This window comes from Rhamphochromis sp. 'chilingali', assembly GCF_963969265.1.
Source record: "Rhamphochromis sp. 'chilingali' genome assembly, chromosome: 18".
Taxonomy (NCBI): Eukaryota; Metazoa; Chordata; class Actinopteri; order Cichliformes; family Cichlidae; genus Rhamphochromis; species Rhamphochromis sp. 'chilingali'.
This window is the reverse complement of record NC_137945.1, coordinates 19,492,793-19,511,173: the sequence shown is the minus strand read 5'-3', so window position 1 is coordinate 19,511,173 and position 18,381 is coordinate 19,492,793. Positions and strand designations below refer to the sequence as shown.

Sequence of the window (18,381 nt, the reverse complement as noted above, 5' to 3'; positions counted from 1 at the left end):
GATGCAACAGAAAATAAACTGTCATTCTGATTTAATAAATTATACATACACTTTTAAGATGTACAATGGTCATTGCATTAATCCACATCGGTCCTTTAAGACAAAGTCCCCTTCCAAAGTATTTACACATGTACATTTAAATCAGGCAGCACTTTATAAAGCAAGGCATGAATTTCAATACAGATGTTGGGCTTCAAATGAAAACTTTAATGCTCCTGCCTATTCTGTTTGTTTGAGGGGATTACTCAGCTGTCCAGTTATTACACTAAGTTTTCCCATCCTGACTTTGATGAAATGAATTTGAATAACACCCATAAAGTCCAGCAATAATCACAGGTGATTTCAAGGATTACAGTCTGAGGGTTGAGCTGAACCCCCCACCCCCCAAAACAAACAAACAAAAAAAAAAAAATAGACAGGCTATGGGCTGGACGAGATGTGCGCAGGGTCATGGGTTCAAAAAAACCAAACATGGCATCATGTGACACAAATATTTATTCTACGACAGGGTTGGAGGGTGGGATTGAGCTTCCTCTGCCTTTGCGTTCGTAGTTGACAAGCCTCTGGCCGACCAGGTACCTGCAAAGACAGATTATTACAGCATTATTACTATTCATTTTTATGCACTTAACTGAAGGCTACACACACAGTATGAAACAATAATCCAAAAATATCCAACTAGAGCAAAAAGTCTGAACAATGTGTTTAACCTTCTATATTAAAGCTGCAGTTTGTTTTTATAATGATGCACCGAATGATACATAAGAAAAGGGGGGGGGGGGGGGGGAGGTTGTCAATATAAGACAAACTTAATTAAAAACAAACAAACAAACAAAACAAAAAAAACATGCTGCTTTCTCCAGACTGATGAGTGCTGAAAGTTTCGTACTTGTCGTTCTTGATGTGTTCATAAAGACGTTTAAACTGTCGGATCTGAAAGGAGAGGATGCCGATAAGTGAGACGACCATCAAGAGGAAGGGGTAGATTCTCCTCTGCATTAGAATCTCCATCTCTGGGGTAACGCCTGCAAAAGCAAAGCATAATTGTACTCAGTTATATGATTTTTCAAGAGTTCCCATTATTCCTATCATTAACTCCATCAAGATGAGAAGAAATGTGATATTTTGGGGACACCAGTTATGTTAAATTAGGTGATAACTATATTAGAATTATTACCTAGTGACGGTACATCTCCAATAACAAGTCCAAGTGGCAGATTTATCACCAGTTCAGTGCCCAAACAAATCAGAAGGTAGGTCACAATCTGCCACTTTTTTGGGGGAGGCTTTTATTACAAAAGCAGTGTATTTATTAGTTTCATTATCTAATTAATAGCATCCATGTGTAAAAATGTGTAAAGTGTTCCCTGATTGGATGATTGAATTCTACTTGATGAATGGGAGAGAACATATTATTGTGTGTGAGTGATTGTGTACAGTCGTGGCCATACGTTTTGAGAATGACACAAGTAATGGGTTTCACAAAGTTTGCTCCTTCCGTTTTTATGACAGCAGTTTCCATATACTCTGAATGTTATGAAAAGTTCTTCTTTGCCATGAAAACAAACTTAACCCCCAAAAACATTTCCACTGCATTTCATTGCTACCATAAAAGGCCCTGCAGAGATCATTTCAATCTTCTAGTTAACTCAGGTGAGAATGTTGATGAGCACAGAACTTGAGATCTTTATGTCTTGACTATTAAGTTAGAATAGCAGACTGGATGTGTTAAGAGGAGGGTGATGCTTGAAATCATTGTTCTTCCTGTTAACCTTGGTTACCTGCAAAAAAGAAAACAGAAACAAAACAAAAAACCCCATGCAGCCATCATTGTGTTGCATATAAAGGGCTTCACAGGCAAGGATGTTGTTGCTATTAAGGCTTCAGTCTGTCCCTAATGGGGGACAGACTGATATTCTGCAAAAAAGCCTGGAGAAGAAAAAAGTGAGGCTACCATGTCCTGAGACCATTCATCTGTGGGGCTGCTTCTCATTCAAGAGAGTGGGGTCACTCACAATTTCGCCAAACCAAAACATCCTCCGACAGCAATTTCTTCCAACTATCCAAGGACAGTTTGGTGAAGAACAAAGTGAGGCCAAAGTGATAACTAAATGGTGCTGGGAACAAAACACTGAAATTTTGGGTCCATTGCCAGGAAACTCCCCAGACCTTAATCCAATTGAGAATTTGTGGTCAATCCTCAAGAGGCGGGTGGACAAACGAACTCCAAGCATTGATTATGAAAGAATGGGTTTCCATCGTCGGCCTTGGCCCAGAAGTTGATTGACAACACGCCAGGACAAATTGCAGAGGTCTTGAAAAAGAAGGGCCAATACTACAAATATTGACTCTTTGCATAAACGTGATGTAATTGTCAATAAAAGCCTTTGAAACTTATGAAGTGCTTGCAATTATACTTCAATACGTCACAAAAACACTGAAGCAGCAAACTTTGCAAAAACTAATATTTGTGTCATTGACAAAACCTTTTGGCCACGACTGTACACATCGTTTTTTGTAACTGATGATGGTCGGTTGGACCGAAATATTGTGATTTTAGAAAATAATGGGAAGTGAGACAGAGTGCGGAGGTTATAATTTCATCCTTTAAAACATTTTTCCCCCTCTGGTTTATTGCTGAACTCACAAAAAGCTTAAATCTAGAGGAAACCGTTAGTAATTTCCATTTCTTTTGCCACTAAGACTGCAATGTGCTGTATATTGTCAATGAGAAAGTCCTACTTTGGTTAGGAAACTCTTCAAGTGACGCCTTAAGATCCATATGCAGAGAGATACTCACCTACAGCCGGTACCACCCCGGCAGCAATCACATATGGCACACATAAAGACAACAGCAGGACTGAAATGACAGGAGCTGCCAGTTTACGGATGATGAACTGGAGATCAATGTTGCGAATTCCATTTGCATAAACCTAGAGAAAGAGTTTACACTTTATAATGTACTAAACAGTTAATTTAATTCATCTCCAAGAAACAGACATGACAGAGATAGGGAAGACAGACTAGCAAACTACACACTGTGAGTCAACAGAATAAAACCCTTTCAAAGTTATGTAGTCAAGAGTCTGATAGTTTGTAAAAATGTTTACAGTGTATCAGTTGGATATTTGGTGTGTCCAGTACCAACCTGCTCAATAACAGTCTTCAGCCACCACTGAGGGCCCATGAGAGTGATGGCAGCAATAATTTTGGCATGAAGAACCCCGAGAGCCCAATCCTGCAGACAAGTTCAATGGATGAACATAAGTGTGAGAACTCCTTAAGCTCTATTTAGTAACCTCCAAGATCCCATTAGGGAAAAGAAACACAAATGCATACAATCCTTACCTGCCAGGGATAGAAAAGGGGTGTTTGGTCTAAGGGTACCCTGAGCGGAGCCACGATGACTAATTCAAACAGCAGGCCCAGTAGCAAAGGAATGACTCCAGCGACCAGCAGAGCCACAACAAGGGTCTTCAGGATCTACAGAAGCAAATTAGGGTATTGAAAAAAAAAAATCATTAGGAGATGCCACTTGCAGATAAGGAAACATATACGGCACTATAAAGGTTAATCTGCTGGGAATGCTACTTCAATGAACAAGTTGGTAATTTAGGATAACAGCTAATGAGAGCTCATTCTCAGTTACATCCATTTAACAAAAACACAGTGTCAAAGCTGGAAAGGGAGCAACCAATTAGCACAACCCTCTGCTGCCCAACTTCGAAGTTTGCCAACAACCCAGTCAGCTCACTGATGCTCACCATGAGTGTCCACTCCTGGACTTTGTGTACAATAACAGTGCGTCCCTGTGGCATCCACGCCAGCAGAACAGTGACCCCGCGGATAGAAAGCCAGCAGACATACAGACCACATGCTGCTGTGTACAGCTCGTGGATTTTGGAATTTCCTGTCCAGAAAGACATCAGCCAGCGGCCAGTGAATACTGTAAAAAAACAAACAAACAAAACAAAACAGTGAGGAAACAAAGTTGACCACAGCAACTCTATGTTTGCCCGTAAAAAGAACTGTACTTTTTAAATGATGTGTTTGTGTATATGAAAAGTACCACATCTCACCTGGTAGGGTTAAGCACACCAAACTAGCCACCAGCAGAGTGATGCACATGAAAGCTATAAGCAGCACAATCTGGGGGAAAAGGGGACACATTTCAGTTTAAAAGCTACAAGATGGGACATGCTGCAAAGTCAAAGCTCTATTTTACAGACTCCGGTTGCATAAGCTAAGGCTAGTATAAACAGGATCTCAGAGATTAGGGTGTTTAACATGAAAGATGAAGATCATAATGACAGAGTTGTGCAGGCTCAGATGGGCAGTAAATGGTTGCTAGGGCGTTGGCTGATTTCAAAATTTGACTCAGAAACCACAAATTACAGGAGACACATCTTTATTTTAAGACTTGTTTTATCTGTAAAAACAGCCTCTATCTTTGTTCTAAAGCGTGGAGGACTATGACCCTTAATTAAATAATATAAATCATATGTAAAACTACATCTTGCATGTTTAGGGGTTTGCTTTGTCAAATCTTACTTGTAATTTGAATAAAAACTAACAACCTCTCAGGGTTCCAGTGTTAAAGACAACCTTTTTTCTTTATTTCAAATGAACATGTCTGTGTGTGCGATACAAATAAGAGCAAGGGAAAAAAACACAGATGCTTTGGCAGCTGGCAATAGTTCTGCATTATTGTGGTCACTAAAACGGCGCAAACATCAGAAATCTGGGGGGGGACCCACTGGAAAGTCACAAAGAGCCCTTCAATTATTATATCACATTCATGCATGAGAAGAAACCTGGACGTCAGTCAACTTTGTCAGTGAAACTAAAAGACATGCTAGAGCACTACAGACTACACTCAAAGACATGGTCAAAGATGGCTGTCCATTCATATCTCTAAAAGCTGTTTAGTTTCAGAACCACAGTATCCTGGTCTTCCCTACACATCTATCTGTAAAGTGCACTCCTTAAAGACATATATGAAAAAAGCCTTTCTCACCCTTAAAGGGAAGCGAAGAGGTCGGTGGTAGGGCTGGAAACCCACTGGTCCCCCTTGCTGCAGGATGGCCTGATGGGCTGCATGTAACCCTTCACCAACAGCTGGTGCCGGGTTGTTATTGTTGTTGTGATGAACATGCGGAGGGTTGTTATTGTTGTTGTTGTTCACGGGCTGGTTGGCTTCATTGTCCTCTTGTTCGCCAAGGAGGTAGGAGTGGAGGTCTCTGGAGACAACACAAAGTGGTGACACAGTTACAGACGGTCAGGAAATATCATTGCCTCGGGTGTGTATTCAAACTTGGCTTACAGTAAATATCCTGCGCTGACTGTCCAGGCTCTGACCAGGCCTTTGAGCCACTGGCGAGTGTGTCCCTGCTCCAGTAGAGCTGGAAGCACAACCTGAAGCAGTAACAGCTCCAAAGACAGCTCACTGACAGGAGCGTCACTGAGAGGAAAGAAGTGACAAAGAAACAGACATTTATCTAACAAACACCAGACTAAACATTTTCTATTACTTTAAGTGTCAAACAGCATAAACTCAAGTGGATTTGTAACTGCAAATCTTGCTTTTTCACATGTGGTGATACTTCCACTTTGGTATGAACAGGAAGTGGTTTCTCAGATCATTTCAGGCCAGCAGGTTTCACACAGTTTATTAATAAGTAAACTATATCTTTGTTATGTACGCTGCTTACCTATAGAGCATGACATTGTAGGGAAGGAAGGTGGGCAGCAATAGTTTAATGAGCTTGATGGGAAGCCACAGCATGAGCAAGACAATTGAGCCGAACACAACCACAGACAGGATGAACCGCCGCAGGTGTCTGTAGATGGGCAAGTGAATCATCTCCTGCACTGGGTTAAAATCTGGATCATTGAGGTTCCTCAGAAACCAGAGCACTCCAGGTCTCAGCACCTAATGGAGGCAGAAGGTGGAATGATTTAGAGCGCCGAAGACTTTTTTCCTCTTTACTATCATCTGAAAAATTAACCTGAAGCACTCACAGTCCTTGTTTCCCTAACTGAATGCATTTGAGAGTCTGTTTTTCTTACCTCTCTCAGCAGGAGGATGAAAGATGCAAAGTAGAAGACATAGACCATTCCCACCAGCCAGTGCAGGAACATGGTAGTACCAGGTGCTGATTTGAAGCTCATTTCTCTGTCTTTCAGCGAGGCATCAAACATCTCCTGCAGGATGAATCAAATAAAAGCAGGGTCTAAGATGATGCTTTGATCACCTGTTTTTGCTCAAAAGCTGCTCTAAACTTCATGTTTTTCTAAATGTAAATACTTTAAAGGATTCACCCTCTGCTATATAAAGCTAAGAAAGATTTTTTTGCATGTTTGCACTGAACCATAATGTTTACGTTTTAGGCTAACATAGGACAAATAGTTTAGATGTAGATATATACACTGCAGATAAACTGCATTGAAACGGAAACCAAATTTGCTTGTAAATACAAAATGTGAAACTTTCTTTTGACTGCAAAGCAATAAGAGCTGCTTACACCACACTGGCCATTTTCAGGGTTAATTAATTTGTTTCACAGGCGAACAGCTGCAGAGCAGATGAGACACGGTTCCCTTCTGCTGTGTAAGCTGCACCACCTGTTGTGAGGAAGGTTGTTTGGCTTTGGAAAACAGGATCAGGAAAAAAAATATATATATATATATTAACTGCCGTGTTATGATTTGGATAAGTACTATGCAAGCCAATGTTGTGGTAGAGAGAGACTTTGTTCTAGTAAGTGTTAGCACAAACAAACTCTCTGACAAACAAAGAGAGTGACAGCCACAGCATAGAGGCGTTTGGTACTCTCTCACTCCCCAGTCCTCCAAACCAGTCTGTTCTCTGTTTTTGTGTGCACTGATGAATGTATGAACTGGGTGAGCTAAAGCATCTGGCTTTGTCTGTGTGCTGAGCAGGCCTGCTGAAAGCCACTTTAAAGGTGTTGTGACAGAGCCTCTGCGGGGTATTAGCCATCCCTCTCATTTGGCAAAATGTATGAAAATGGAATAAAATAGGAGTATTCACTGAAATTTCACAGGGAACAAGAGATATTCAGTCACTGGTGCTCGGAAAACGCTTTTAGATAGAAGAAAACTTACGCATTTATCCCTATAAAACATCAGACTTAACGATCACATCTGCCAAGTACGTTAATTAGAGTATGGACCCCCAGGCTAAAATACTCAATCAGTTTAATTAAAACAAAAAGTCCAAGAGCAACAGAGATGTAGTGAAAACGTGATGAAAAGAATTTGTCTCTTACTAAAGAGCAGATGTCAAGCCACCATCCGCAGATCAATGGAAAAACACCTATCTCCACAACAACCAGCAGAGAGACCTGTGAGGATAGAAAAGGCTGCTGTCAGTATCAGTTAACATTAAATGTAAACACAAAAAAGACTAAAAACCTCTGTGACAAGTAGTGATACATGAAATACTTAACACAGAAGTTCTGTACTTGTATATTATAACAATCCAGGGACCTATTCAATGGCTAGAGCTATCTTTATTGTATGATTGCAAACAAAATCTTAGATACTAAGAGAGTGAAAACGCCAGTATCAACATGACTAACACAAAGAAAAAAAAAATGCAGTCAATGTTACCTTGACAACAATGTAGCAGACTCCAAGGAGACGCCGGGAGCGCTGGAAACTGACCAGAGCAGCCAGTCCCTAAAACGGCCATTAAGGATCAATACTGCACATATATTCTTATTTGCACAGACCTGAATTACCTCATGTTCCCTTTCTCATACTTTTATTTTTATTTTATTTTACAGCCTGCATGCACCAGACTGATAGATTAGGTTTGGATTAGGCATCATCAGGGCTTTTAATGAACTTCGATGGAAGGATACATGACACAGGATGAGAGTCATTGCTAGCAGTATGTAGCCAACGATTGTTGTGATTAAGCCCTCAAAATGAGAAGCCTGGACCTAAAAAAAAAACCCCAAAACAAAGTTGTAATCAGAAAATTAAAGATATTATCAAGGGACATGCAATTGTATTATAAAGTGACTGAAGCATTTTCTCACATATTCTTCGAAGCCAAGACCAACAACAGAGAAGTGGCCGATGTGATACGGACAAAATGCTAAATGAAAGGGAAAAAAGAAGACATCTTTATTACTGTATTAGTTATACGGTGGATTCATTTTGATGTCAGAAAAAGGACTATTATGATCATGGTTATGCTGCATCATTGTTTCAGTTTACTCACCAAAGACCAGGATGAACAGTGTGTTGAGAGACACCACCCAAAACACGTGCTCCTACAAGACAAAGACACCGATCTTTACTTGAGTTTCAGAAGGTAAGATTTATTTAGAGAAATCTATTTAGATTAGGACTTACCAAAAATACCAGTGAACCATCCAGGCCAAGCATCTGTTTGGAAAATTGAAATAGTTTGTGTATAAATATGAAAAGAGAGAAGACAACAGCTACATACTAATAAATAGGTGCCTGGAGATTGTGAATGTTATGCAGCAGTTACCCTTTCCCAGGTGAGCTCCTCTGCTGCTCTGTCCCACTCCAAAGCATTCCAATTCATGTCATCTACACAGACAGATAAAGACAAAAAACGCCTTGTAGACTAATAAAAAACAGTCACCAACTTGAAACATAATCGATATAAAAACAATCAGTTTATCTCCCTACATGTCAGACATAGTCACAGAATAACAAAATCATGTGTTAACTCAGGCAAATCATTCTGCGGTGGTACATTTTTTCTTGTTGTCCTGCTTTTGTTGCAAATAGTAAACGAAAAGCAATGTTTTCCCCGCTCTGCTGAAACAGTTATTGTTACATTATTGATGTTGCTCTGGGAAAATCTGTTAGTTTGACATGAACATTGTGCAACTGTCAGGCTTTTTCTGTGCAATTTATTTAGCTGTAGTGACAGCCAACAGCTAGAGTAATGTATAATACAATAGCAATTTATTTTCAGCATTTCTTCTTAGCTTGATGCAAAAATCAGTCCATTAACAAAGCTGAACAAATGAGTGTGATTTCAAGGCTATGGGGCAAAAATTTGACATAGTGTTATATTGTTCCCAAATCAACTGTGATGCTTTGGCAAACCGGCAAACAAATGAGGCCACTTTGGGACCCATTTGTATGCTGTAATGGCAGTGCTCCTGCTCTTGGGTTTGTTTCGTGGCATTTCCATAAACCTGCTGTTTGAAAAATGCAAAAACCTCTTACTCCATTACTAAACATGCTTTTGGTTGTCGGGCTGTCGGAGAGGATTTCTATTTTCATTTTTGAAATTATTTGTATTTTGCATTCATGAAACTTTACAACTTAAGAACTGATGTATCTGACAGTGAAATCTACCTTAACAAAGAATCACTTTTTGCAATATATAATTTTAATTAGCTGAAAAAAATGCATACATCTTAAGTTAAGTAAAGAAATAATAAAGTCCCACCTTGTGCACCATTGTTGGGGTCTGCATCTTCAGCAGCTGCTGCCTCCTCTTCCAGCTCTGGATCATCGCCTTGCTCTTGGGGGACGTCAGGAGGCTCGGGCTCTGCCTCATTCTGGGCTAGAGGATCAGCAGGTGCTGGCTGGGCCGCAGGGGGATCACCAGCTGCTGCCTGACCTGCAGCTTGTGCCTGGGGGAGAGGGAACAAGGGGCATAACTTCAAAAAACAGAGTAACTTATCATGTAATGAAATCACGATATGTTGTCTAGTATATTAATTATCTATAACACAATCAACCACAATGTGTGTAACTGAAGGAAAATAAAAATACTAGCAGCTGCCAGTGCCACCCCTCCACCTACTAGTAAATGTACCCATCATATAAATTTGACAATTCTAGGTGATTCTCAACCTCTGACCTTGAGTTCAAGGTCACCGGACTTGAACTTTTTTTGAGATGTTGATATTTGCACCTACGGTTTGAATTTCAAAATCCTACGTCTCCTTGTTCTCAACCTGCTGCATTACCAGGATATTCAGATAACTTGACCTTGACACCTGGGCCCTATTTCAGGAAGCCGGTTTAGAAAACTCAGAGTGAAAAACGATACTCAGGGTTGAGTAACCCCGAACTGTCCAACTCGGAATATTCGGTTTCAGAAAGGCTGATAACAATTAGTTCAGTCAACGCGGAGTTGCTTTAACCCCAAGTTAAGCGTGCGCACGAGGATACATAAAGCCCTGATTAGTGGAGCACAGATTAAGCGAGTCACCATGGAGACGGAGGGAAAGAAGGCGCGGTCAATGTATTTTACAGCGCTTGAGGCCGAAATTCTGATGGCAGCATATGCCGATAACATGCAGATTCTGCGGGAAAAAAGTAACACAGCCTCAGCTGCAAAAGAAAGGGAGCATGCATGGCAAAACATAGCCGACAGAGTCAATGCGTGAGTGTTAATTTAAACATTGATCTAGGGATTTCCACCCATTTAACACGTTATTTTATTATATTTTATTTTATTTTGTATTTTATACATTTTATTTTGTGATGTGATGTGAGCGCAGGTGCAACCCAACAGGCTCCAAACGTTCCTGGCAGCAAGTAAAAATGAAATATAAAAATATAGTCCAAACAGGTAAGGTGTAATTGTATTATGAGCCATAGTGCTCGGTCTGTTTGTCCGATGTAAATCAATTGCAGTTAGAGGCTACATTAATTTCCCCTCTGTAAGCACTTATTGAAATTATCTGAGCACATTACAAGTACATATTTGCTTACTCTGTATGCTCAAATGTGACCCGTTATAGCCAACAGAAAAAAAAGCGGAGGCCTGAAAAACAGGTGGGGGTCCTCCACCACCACCACTCACAGAGCCTGGCCACTTGGCTTCCACATTTGTGATAATGTTGGCAGCATCACATATGATCTTCACAGTGCAGAGAACACAAATTAGCATCCATTACTATAATGAAATAATTTGTTAGTTTGAAATGCTACAGGGAACTATGTACCTGTACATTAATGCTGTGGAAAGACTTCCTGTTCACATAGTCTCCTTCATTTACTGAAGGAGCAATGATTGGAATGTGAGTGCATCTATACAGCCAATCACGCCTGGGAACCGTGAGAATAAATGTAAAATTTAAGTAGTAGTTCAAGTATCACCACATCATGAATTAAGTTTTGTTCATCCTGATACCTGCAATTTTGTGGCATCCCTCTTTGATAAATCTTGTGGGTCTGTGACCGGGGAACACCACAAACGAGTACAGGAGACGTTTCAGTGCAACTGTAACATTCCTGACTGCCCGACAGACGGTAGCCTTGGAAACGTGCTCAGCGTCACCAATATTATACAGAAAGCTCCCGTTTGCAAAAAACCGAAGTGCAATACAAATAATATGTACAGAACTGAGAGAATGTCCGCGATGTGTCACATGAGCAATATTAGGCCCGAGGATGTTATTCAAATAAATTATAGATTGTGCTGAAAAACGGTAACGTTCACACAGGAAATCATCAGGAAATGATAAAATGTCCAAACGCGCTCTGATCACTCTCTCCCAGCGGAGAGCTCTGCGGAGAATTTGGGCTTCAACATCTACTGGCTCTTCAAGGAAGGAGCACGCCATGTCTGACACTTCCTACAGTCAGGTTTCCGACAAAGAGGCGGAGAACGTCAGGGTTAGTTGAAGTAAACCTGCTAGGGGGCAGGTTAGCTTCACGGAGTGTGTCGTCATAGTAACTCACTCAGAATTAATCTAAACTCGCTTTGTGAAACCGAAAACCCAGAGTTTTCGTTAACTCAGGGTTTACTTACTCAGAGTTTGCACTAAACCGGCTTCCTGAAATAGGGCCCAGGAGTCAAATTCATCCTGAGGTTTTTAGTGGATGCATCTAAGATAGGGTATTTGAAAATGCTAGTTCACTTTCTTGTCCAGGTATTGGATTCACAAATGTTTTTTAAAACTTGACCCCTGATGTTGAGGTTGAGATTTTTAGTAGCTGCACTTATGATATGAATTTCCAAATCCTATGTCATCTAGTACTCAACTTATTGTAATCACAAACTTGGGTTTCCAAAACACTCACCCACATGTGACAACAGGGTGACGACAATATCCCATCAACCTTTTACAGCTGGGGGTTTAAAAAAACCCATCCAAACACAGTAAAAACATTTACTCATTTGCTTCTATTTACTTTCAATGAACTGTCCCACCACTATAATTTAAGTTGATTATGAGTTGGATAATTAGCAGAAGATTCAGTTGCTACAGCAGGATGTGGTATGGTAATTACACACATTGTCATAAATGTGTAAGGTGCATGCAGCATGTTATTCTGGTTAGCATTTAAATAGCTCATGTTTTTAATTTGCAGTTAAGTGAATTACATAAATCAGATTTTTTTACTGTGTCATTTTAAACCTCAATGAAACACAATTATACCATCCAGTTAAGAATCTAATTTAGTAATCAGTCCAGCAAAGTACCTCATTGGCTTGTCCGGCAGCATTGGGCTGTGGTGGCTGGTGCTGTTCTAACCACTGGGGGGCTCCACCGTGGACTATCTGTTCTCTGAGCCATACCAGACTAATAAATGCACATAGGGTGCAGGTAACCACAAAGCAACCCTGTAGACAATCTGCAAGCAGGTTCTCCCTGTAGGAATAAAAACAATAGCACATATTCAATAAAAATGATCCTCTGTTACTCATCTGCTGTCCAGTAAAGAAAATAAACAAGCTAACAATCTTGATCTCTATCAGGTTTTGCATATTTTGTGCTACAGTTGATGATAAAAAAAGCATTATCACTCACGTAGAGAGCATGTCCAGCGGCAGTGTCAAAAGAGAGCTCACAGAGCCGGTAAAAAGACACTTATAGATGCGACCTGGGGAAAAAAAACATATTTAAAATCTACCCGTTTCTATTGTATGAAAATTTGTATAGTTCAGGCTTACATTTTTACATTAAGTACTGAGAGGGATTTACATGTTTTGGAACAAAGAACACACTTTCTTGTTATGTATGTAGTGACACTAAACCTATAATGCTCTTTAACATTAGCTAACATGAACACCTTATATGTTACTTTGACTGTATTTAACACCCCAGAAAGGGGAAATTTGTAAATGCGTGTAAGTGCACAGACATTTCCACATACAGCAGATGAGGAAAAACATTTAGAGGGTCACCCTATAAAGAATATTTGCTCCCAAATCTATTAAATAAGTTGGTCATCAACACTAAAATAACAGTACTTCTAAAAGCTAAAACAAAAATATGATTTCATAAATAACTTATACATGTTAGACAATTTTTTTCTTTTTAAAGGGGTTTTAAAGATAATTTCTCCTTGTATTCATGTCTGTGGATACTTACATGCAGTGAGAGGAACAACACCAAGCCATGCAAAGGCCACCAGTGTGTAATGGAACCAGTAGCGAATGGCAGTGCCCACACTGGTAAGAAGGCCGGCACAAATGTCCTGGATGGGCAGACGTGAGGGCATGTCTGGGGAGTAGACTGAAGAGGACAGATGGGAAAGAGTGAACCAGAGTCAAATTATCTTTTGTGCTTGGTCATTTTCTTTTTTTCGCTGATAGCAGCTATTTAGATTATTCTGTAACACTAAATGAAAACAGCACCAACTAATGAATAATCACATGCAGAAAAACAAACAAACAATTTATATGGCCCCCTCCGTAAGGCTAAATTGGAGGCTTGCGGCTACAAAATGCATTTTAATGGATTATCTGTTAATGTCACAAGGACTTACTTGGTGTGAAAGCAAATCTGTGCTTGCATAATTCACAGTACTCCTTCCTGCTGTGCTTCAGCCACTGGACCAAACTGTAAAATGACATTTAAAGAATGAAGAAAACTGATGAAAACTATGTAATATTTGTGCTCTATTTTCACATTTTGAGCACATGAATAATGACTGGATTGAAAAACAGCTTCATACACATATTCATGTGTTACATCCAATGTATTATGTGTGTCCCAATATAAGACATTTTTCCCACTGTGAGAATGTGTATTATTTAACCTTCAGGGCCTGAAATGCCTAGTGTAAATCATGCCAATTTTTGGTTCCAAAAAGTGGCATGATTTTTTAGGAAGTCCTTTCAAATCCCATTTAAGACATTTTAAGCCTGAAATAATCCATTAAAAAAAATCATTTTTTTAATTGGTGTCTTCAGATTTGGTCAGTTTGAGATATTTGGATTAAGTTAGATAAATTCAATTGCCAATAGAAAGGATTGCAACGGTGCAGATTTAAAGAACAGTCCAAGTCCAGACACTTCCAAAGGTCTGAAGTGTTGACCCAACATAACCTTTTCATGATACCACTGCCATGGCTACAATAGTAGTAACACTGCCACCAATATGATGCAATGAAAATGTAAGCGCAGCTGGGACTACTGAATCCGTCACTGTGAGACTTGCTACCTCTCAGACTCCTTATAGACACACCTGGTATAAATTTCAAAACCCTACATTGCTTTGGTCTCAAGTTATGACATGCACAAGATTTTCAGAAAACTTACTCTCAGCTTGAGATCATGGTCAACTAGATTTAAACTCAACCAGGATTTTTAGTAGATGCAAATATAAAATCACTTTGAATGTCACTTTGTTCTTGAGTTATTGCATTCACAAGATTTTCAGAAAAATTTGACCTTAGACTTTAGGGCTGTTCGACATAATGATATATATCGGATGACGATATAAAACCATCTATCGTTTCATTTTACGCTATCGTTTGTTTCGTGGTGTCGTAAAATAAACTGTTTACGGCAATATTTTTTCATCGTTTTGATGGTCACTGTAGTGGCTATATTAATGTCTTAAAGCTCTCTCTTTCTCTTATATTTAATATAACCACACGATGGACGGACAAGCGACTGTTTTTATGCGTTGTCGTTAGCAACAACGACAGTAAAACATCAATGTGTCCGCTTGTTTATTTTCCATATAAACGTTTTACAATAAAGCTCAAGATCCCGTTGAGACTTTTCAAAATAAACTGAATCACGTGAAAGAGTATGCAGAGTATTTACGGATGAAAAGCAACAAAGAGCCGCCAGGTGCTAAAAAATAAACCTTAAGACTCAAACGTTAGAACAGGCTTTTCCCCGCAGCACGTCGTGTAATAAATACTCACAAAGAAAACGGCGACCGTTACAACTTATGTCTACAAATGTATAGTTTCATGCATCGGTTAAAACACTCGACTCCAGATACACGACGCCCAGCTGGAAACACTTCGAGCTGTGGAGCTCCCCGAAATTCACAGAATTTAGAGAAAATGGTAAATTTTTGTGATTTATATCGTTATCGGGGCGATAGATGTCTTATATCGGGATATGAGATTTTGGTCATTTCGCACAGCCCTATTAGACCTTGTGGCTGAAATCTTCCATTTTTTTTAGTAAATAAATCCAAGGTATCAATTTCAAGCGCTTTTACAGTAACAATACCCAGTATTAATATACTTCAGTATCAGACTGACAATATCAGTCTTTTACAGCTGTGGGGTAATAAAAATATTTCATTGTAAAATCCACACTAATTAACAACAATCTGTGTTTGTATAGTATAGTATGTTGTCTATAATAACACCATTCCAGCTTACTGGGACACTGAAATGTAGCATTATTATTAATATGCATATGGGTCATGAAAGGGAGTTACCATCAGTCGATTCCTACAGTACAACAACATTAAGAATAACATTATCTAAGCAAACCTTTCAAAAAACGCAAAACAATCCAGGTCTGGTCTTTGCTTTGCTCTTCTACACACTCACAAACTTCAAAATACCTTCATCTTTAATTTTCACAATGCAAATTTCTCACCTAAGACCTGTAATATGGTATACTGCCATACAATATTGTTACCACTACAGAGAGGGCCTAACCTGTGCTTCAGGAAGTTCTCAAGAAACACAACCTAAACTAAGGAAGGAAATTTCATTTTCTAGATTACTTTGATTTTCAAATCAAGGGCAAATGTGCGCACCATATTGGAATGATCTGATTACAAAACTGCCTTTTGAAAACTATTTAATATTGACACAAGAACAAAATGATGAAAGAACAATGCTATATCATGTGCAATACATTGATTTAGCAACACTGGGTTGAATGAAGCTTTCACAACCGCTTGTTTACGTTGTGAGTCAGCAGACTTCCTAGCTTAAAACCAAGATGTCAAAATCATTTTACACCATGGGCCACATACAGTGCACTTTAATCTTAAGTGGGCCAGACCAGCGAAACTCCCCTTTCTATTAATGTGAAATATTTAGGTACACGTTCAAACCCTGAGAAGTCTTTATATGAAGAAAAGAAGGGCAATCCAACAGTAATTCCTAGTTATGCACTCAATCACAGTTTCCAAAGCCTTTTAGTGGGCCGGATTAGAGTCTTTGCCAGGTCAATTCTGGGGCCCGGGCCTTATGTTTGACATCCTTGGCTAGGGAAGTTATGGGAAAAGTAAGAATAAATGACTGTCTTGCAGTAACTAAGGCAGCATCTGTGAACATTCTGAATCTAATTAGTTACACCATGGTTACCGTGCTGTTTGTATGATTTTTTTTTTTCTTTTAAATGTTTAACATAAAAAAGAGAAAGTTTTCCTTGGGAGGATCTGAGAACTACTTCTTCACAAGGTCACAATGAAAGCTGACAGAAAGAGGAAGAGACAGCCTAACACACTTACCATTCCTGGTGGATGAACTTGATACTGCCAGTGCAGACACAAGGGTGGTACAGGGGTTTGTCTGGGGTCCCCTCAGAGCGGCACACGCGACAAATATCCGCTACACACAAACAAAAACACACAACAATTTCAATGAATGTCTGATCCTCTTCGCAAAGGGTTAGCAAAACAGACGCGAGAGCAAGTGTCAGAGGGTGTGTATGTGGTGTCATATATACAAATATATGCACAGTAATAGAGGATATTTAGTTAAAAGCAACATTTAGAAAAATATTTGCACCAGCAGCGTGGCTTATGTAAACAGAGCACACAGCAGGAAACTGATGACATCACTGGTAAATTCTGGTCCTTTCTACGCTCCCCGCTACTTATTGCACTATCCCCACATGCTAACATCGTGTGCTTTAAAACACCGTTTTCTCCCGTCTTAGCTGGCTACATCCAGCCAGCTAAGTTTAACCATTAGCAGGCCAGCTCAGCGGTCGGCGAGGCGATGCACTTGTGAAGCTAATGCTAGCTATTGATGAGAAAGAAGCTACTAGAGGCATTTTTTTAATTTACCTTCTTCAGCAGTATCCATGTTGCTCGCTAAGCACCGGTCACCGTCTGTTATTCGACTAATTTGTACCGTGAACCCATCCACGACACGGACAGTATCGTTTAGCTAGCTCAGTTAAGCTAGCGAGACGACAATATCCTTATGGGTCAATTGCATTGACAATCATAAAATGGTTTCCCCACAGATTAAAACGTAAATCTTCGCTCCGCTGTGTTTTCTCGCGTCCAGTATATGTTCGCCAGTACACAAAGGTTTCTAATTCACTGTGTATGTCTAATGTAACACAAGAAACCAGGGGGGAACGCTACATCTCAGGGTGTTGATCATACGACAGTTTAAACCTGGGAGACAAATGGCTAGCTTAACCTGCTAACGCATGCGCCAACGACACTTCTGGCTCCTGTCATAACAGTTTTACTTCCCTACAGAGGTTCGAGTTTTACGGCAGGGAAACGACCATAACAACCGTCACGTGATTGTATTTCGTGTAATATTTTACTCAAATAAAACTAAATAATAAAAATGCAATGAAATAAAAAAAAGATAGACGCAAAATTTAAAGTTACATACAATGAGAGAGAAAGAGCACCTGCAATATTTCGAAAATAAGAACTAAAAGTGTCAAGTAGACGTCACTATTAAATATTAAATTCTGCAGGAACAACAGGAACAAACATTTTTATTGGGAGGTTTTTCCGAACAGATAAGAGCTGTACTTAAGTATAAATATGTGGTCAAACTTGTCATCACAATACTTGTACACTGATACTTGTACACTCAAAAATGAGCTTCAGCATTTATCTTGGAACTTTATTTCGCTCTCTTTATATGTTTCTGTACTTATAAACCAATATTCTGTATTAGAAAAGTACACGTATCAAATAAAGAGCAAGAATAACAATAACAAAATTAAAATGTTAAGGCTCGACACCAGTCAATGAGCCACTACAGCAATACGCGCTCTGCCACGCACCGGCGCCGTGGCTTAGTTGGTTAAAGCGCCTGTCTAGTAAACAGGAGATCCTGGGTTCGAATCCCAGCGGTGCCTTTTTGCAAAGGGTCGTCAAATTAATTTGACTTCTTGGTCCACTTTAATCTTAAACGGCCGAACTACTACACGTT

General features: G+C 39.6%; 1 protein-coding gene across 1 annotated transcript; it reads right to left on the bottom strand.

The window, feature by feature from the left end:
• Nucleotides 1–14: 14 nt before the first annotated feature.
• Nucleotides 15–17,631, bottom strand: LOC308386222 (E3 ubiquitin-protein ligase MARCHF6-like). Its single transcript, XM_080865613.1, has 25 exons — nucleotides 17,262–17,631; nucleotides 16,701–16,800; nucleotides 13,750–13,823; nucleotides 13,353–13,496; nucleotides 12,789–12,861; nucleotides 12,461–12,629; nucleotides 9,467–9,653; nucleotides 8,528–8,589; nucleotides 8,386–8,418; nucleotides 8,252–8,303; nucleotides 8,067–8,125; nucleotides 7,887–7,967; nucleotides 7,633–7,701; nucleotides 7,290–7,364; nucleotides 6,070–6,204; nucleotides 5,712–5,932; nucleotides 5,324–5,461; nucleotides 5,018–5,240; nucleotides 4,080–4,149; nucleotides 3,765–3,946; nucleotides 3,349–3,483; nucleotides 3,149–3,238; nucleotides 2,801–2,933; nucleotides 890–1,025; nucleotides 15–579 (listed from the first exon to the last, which is right to left on the bottom strand). Exons 1-25 carry the CDS (start codon nucleotides 17,278–17,280, stop codon nucleotides 495–497), a joined length of 2,745 nt encoding a protein of 914 aa, XP_080721739.1. The 5' UTR covers nucleotides 17,281–17,631; the 3' UTR covers nucleotides 15–494.
• Nucleotides 17,632–18,381: the final 750 nt, after the last annotated feature.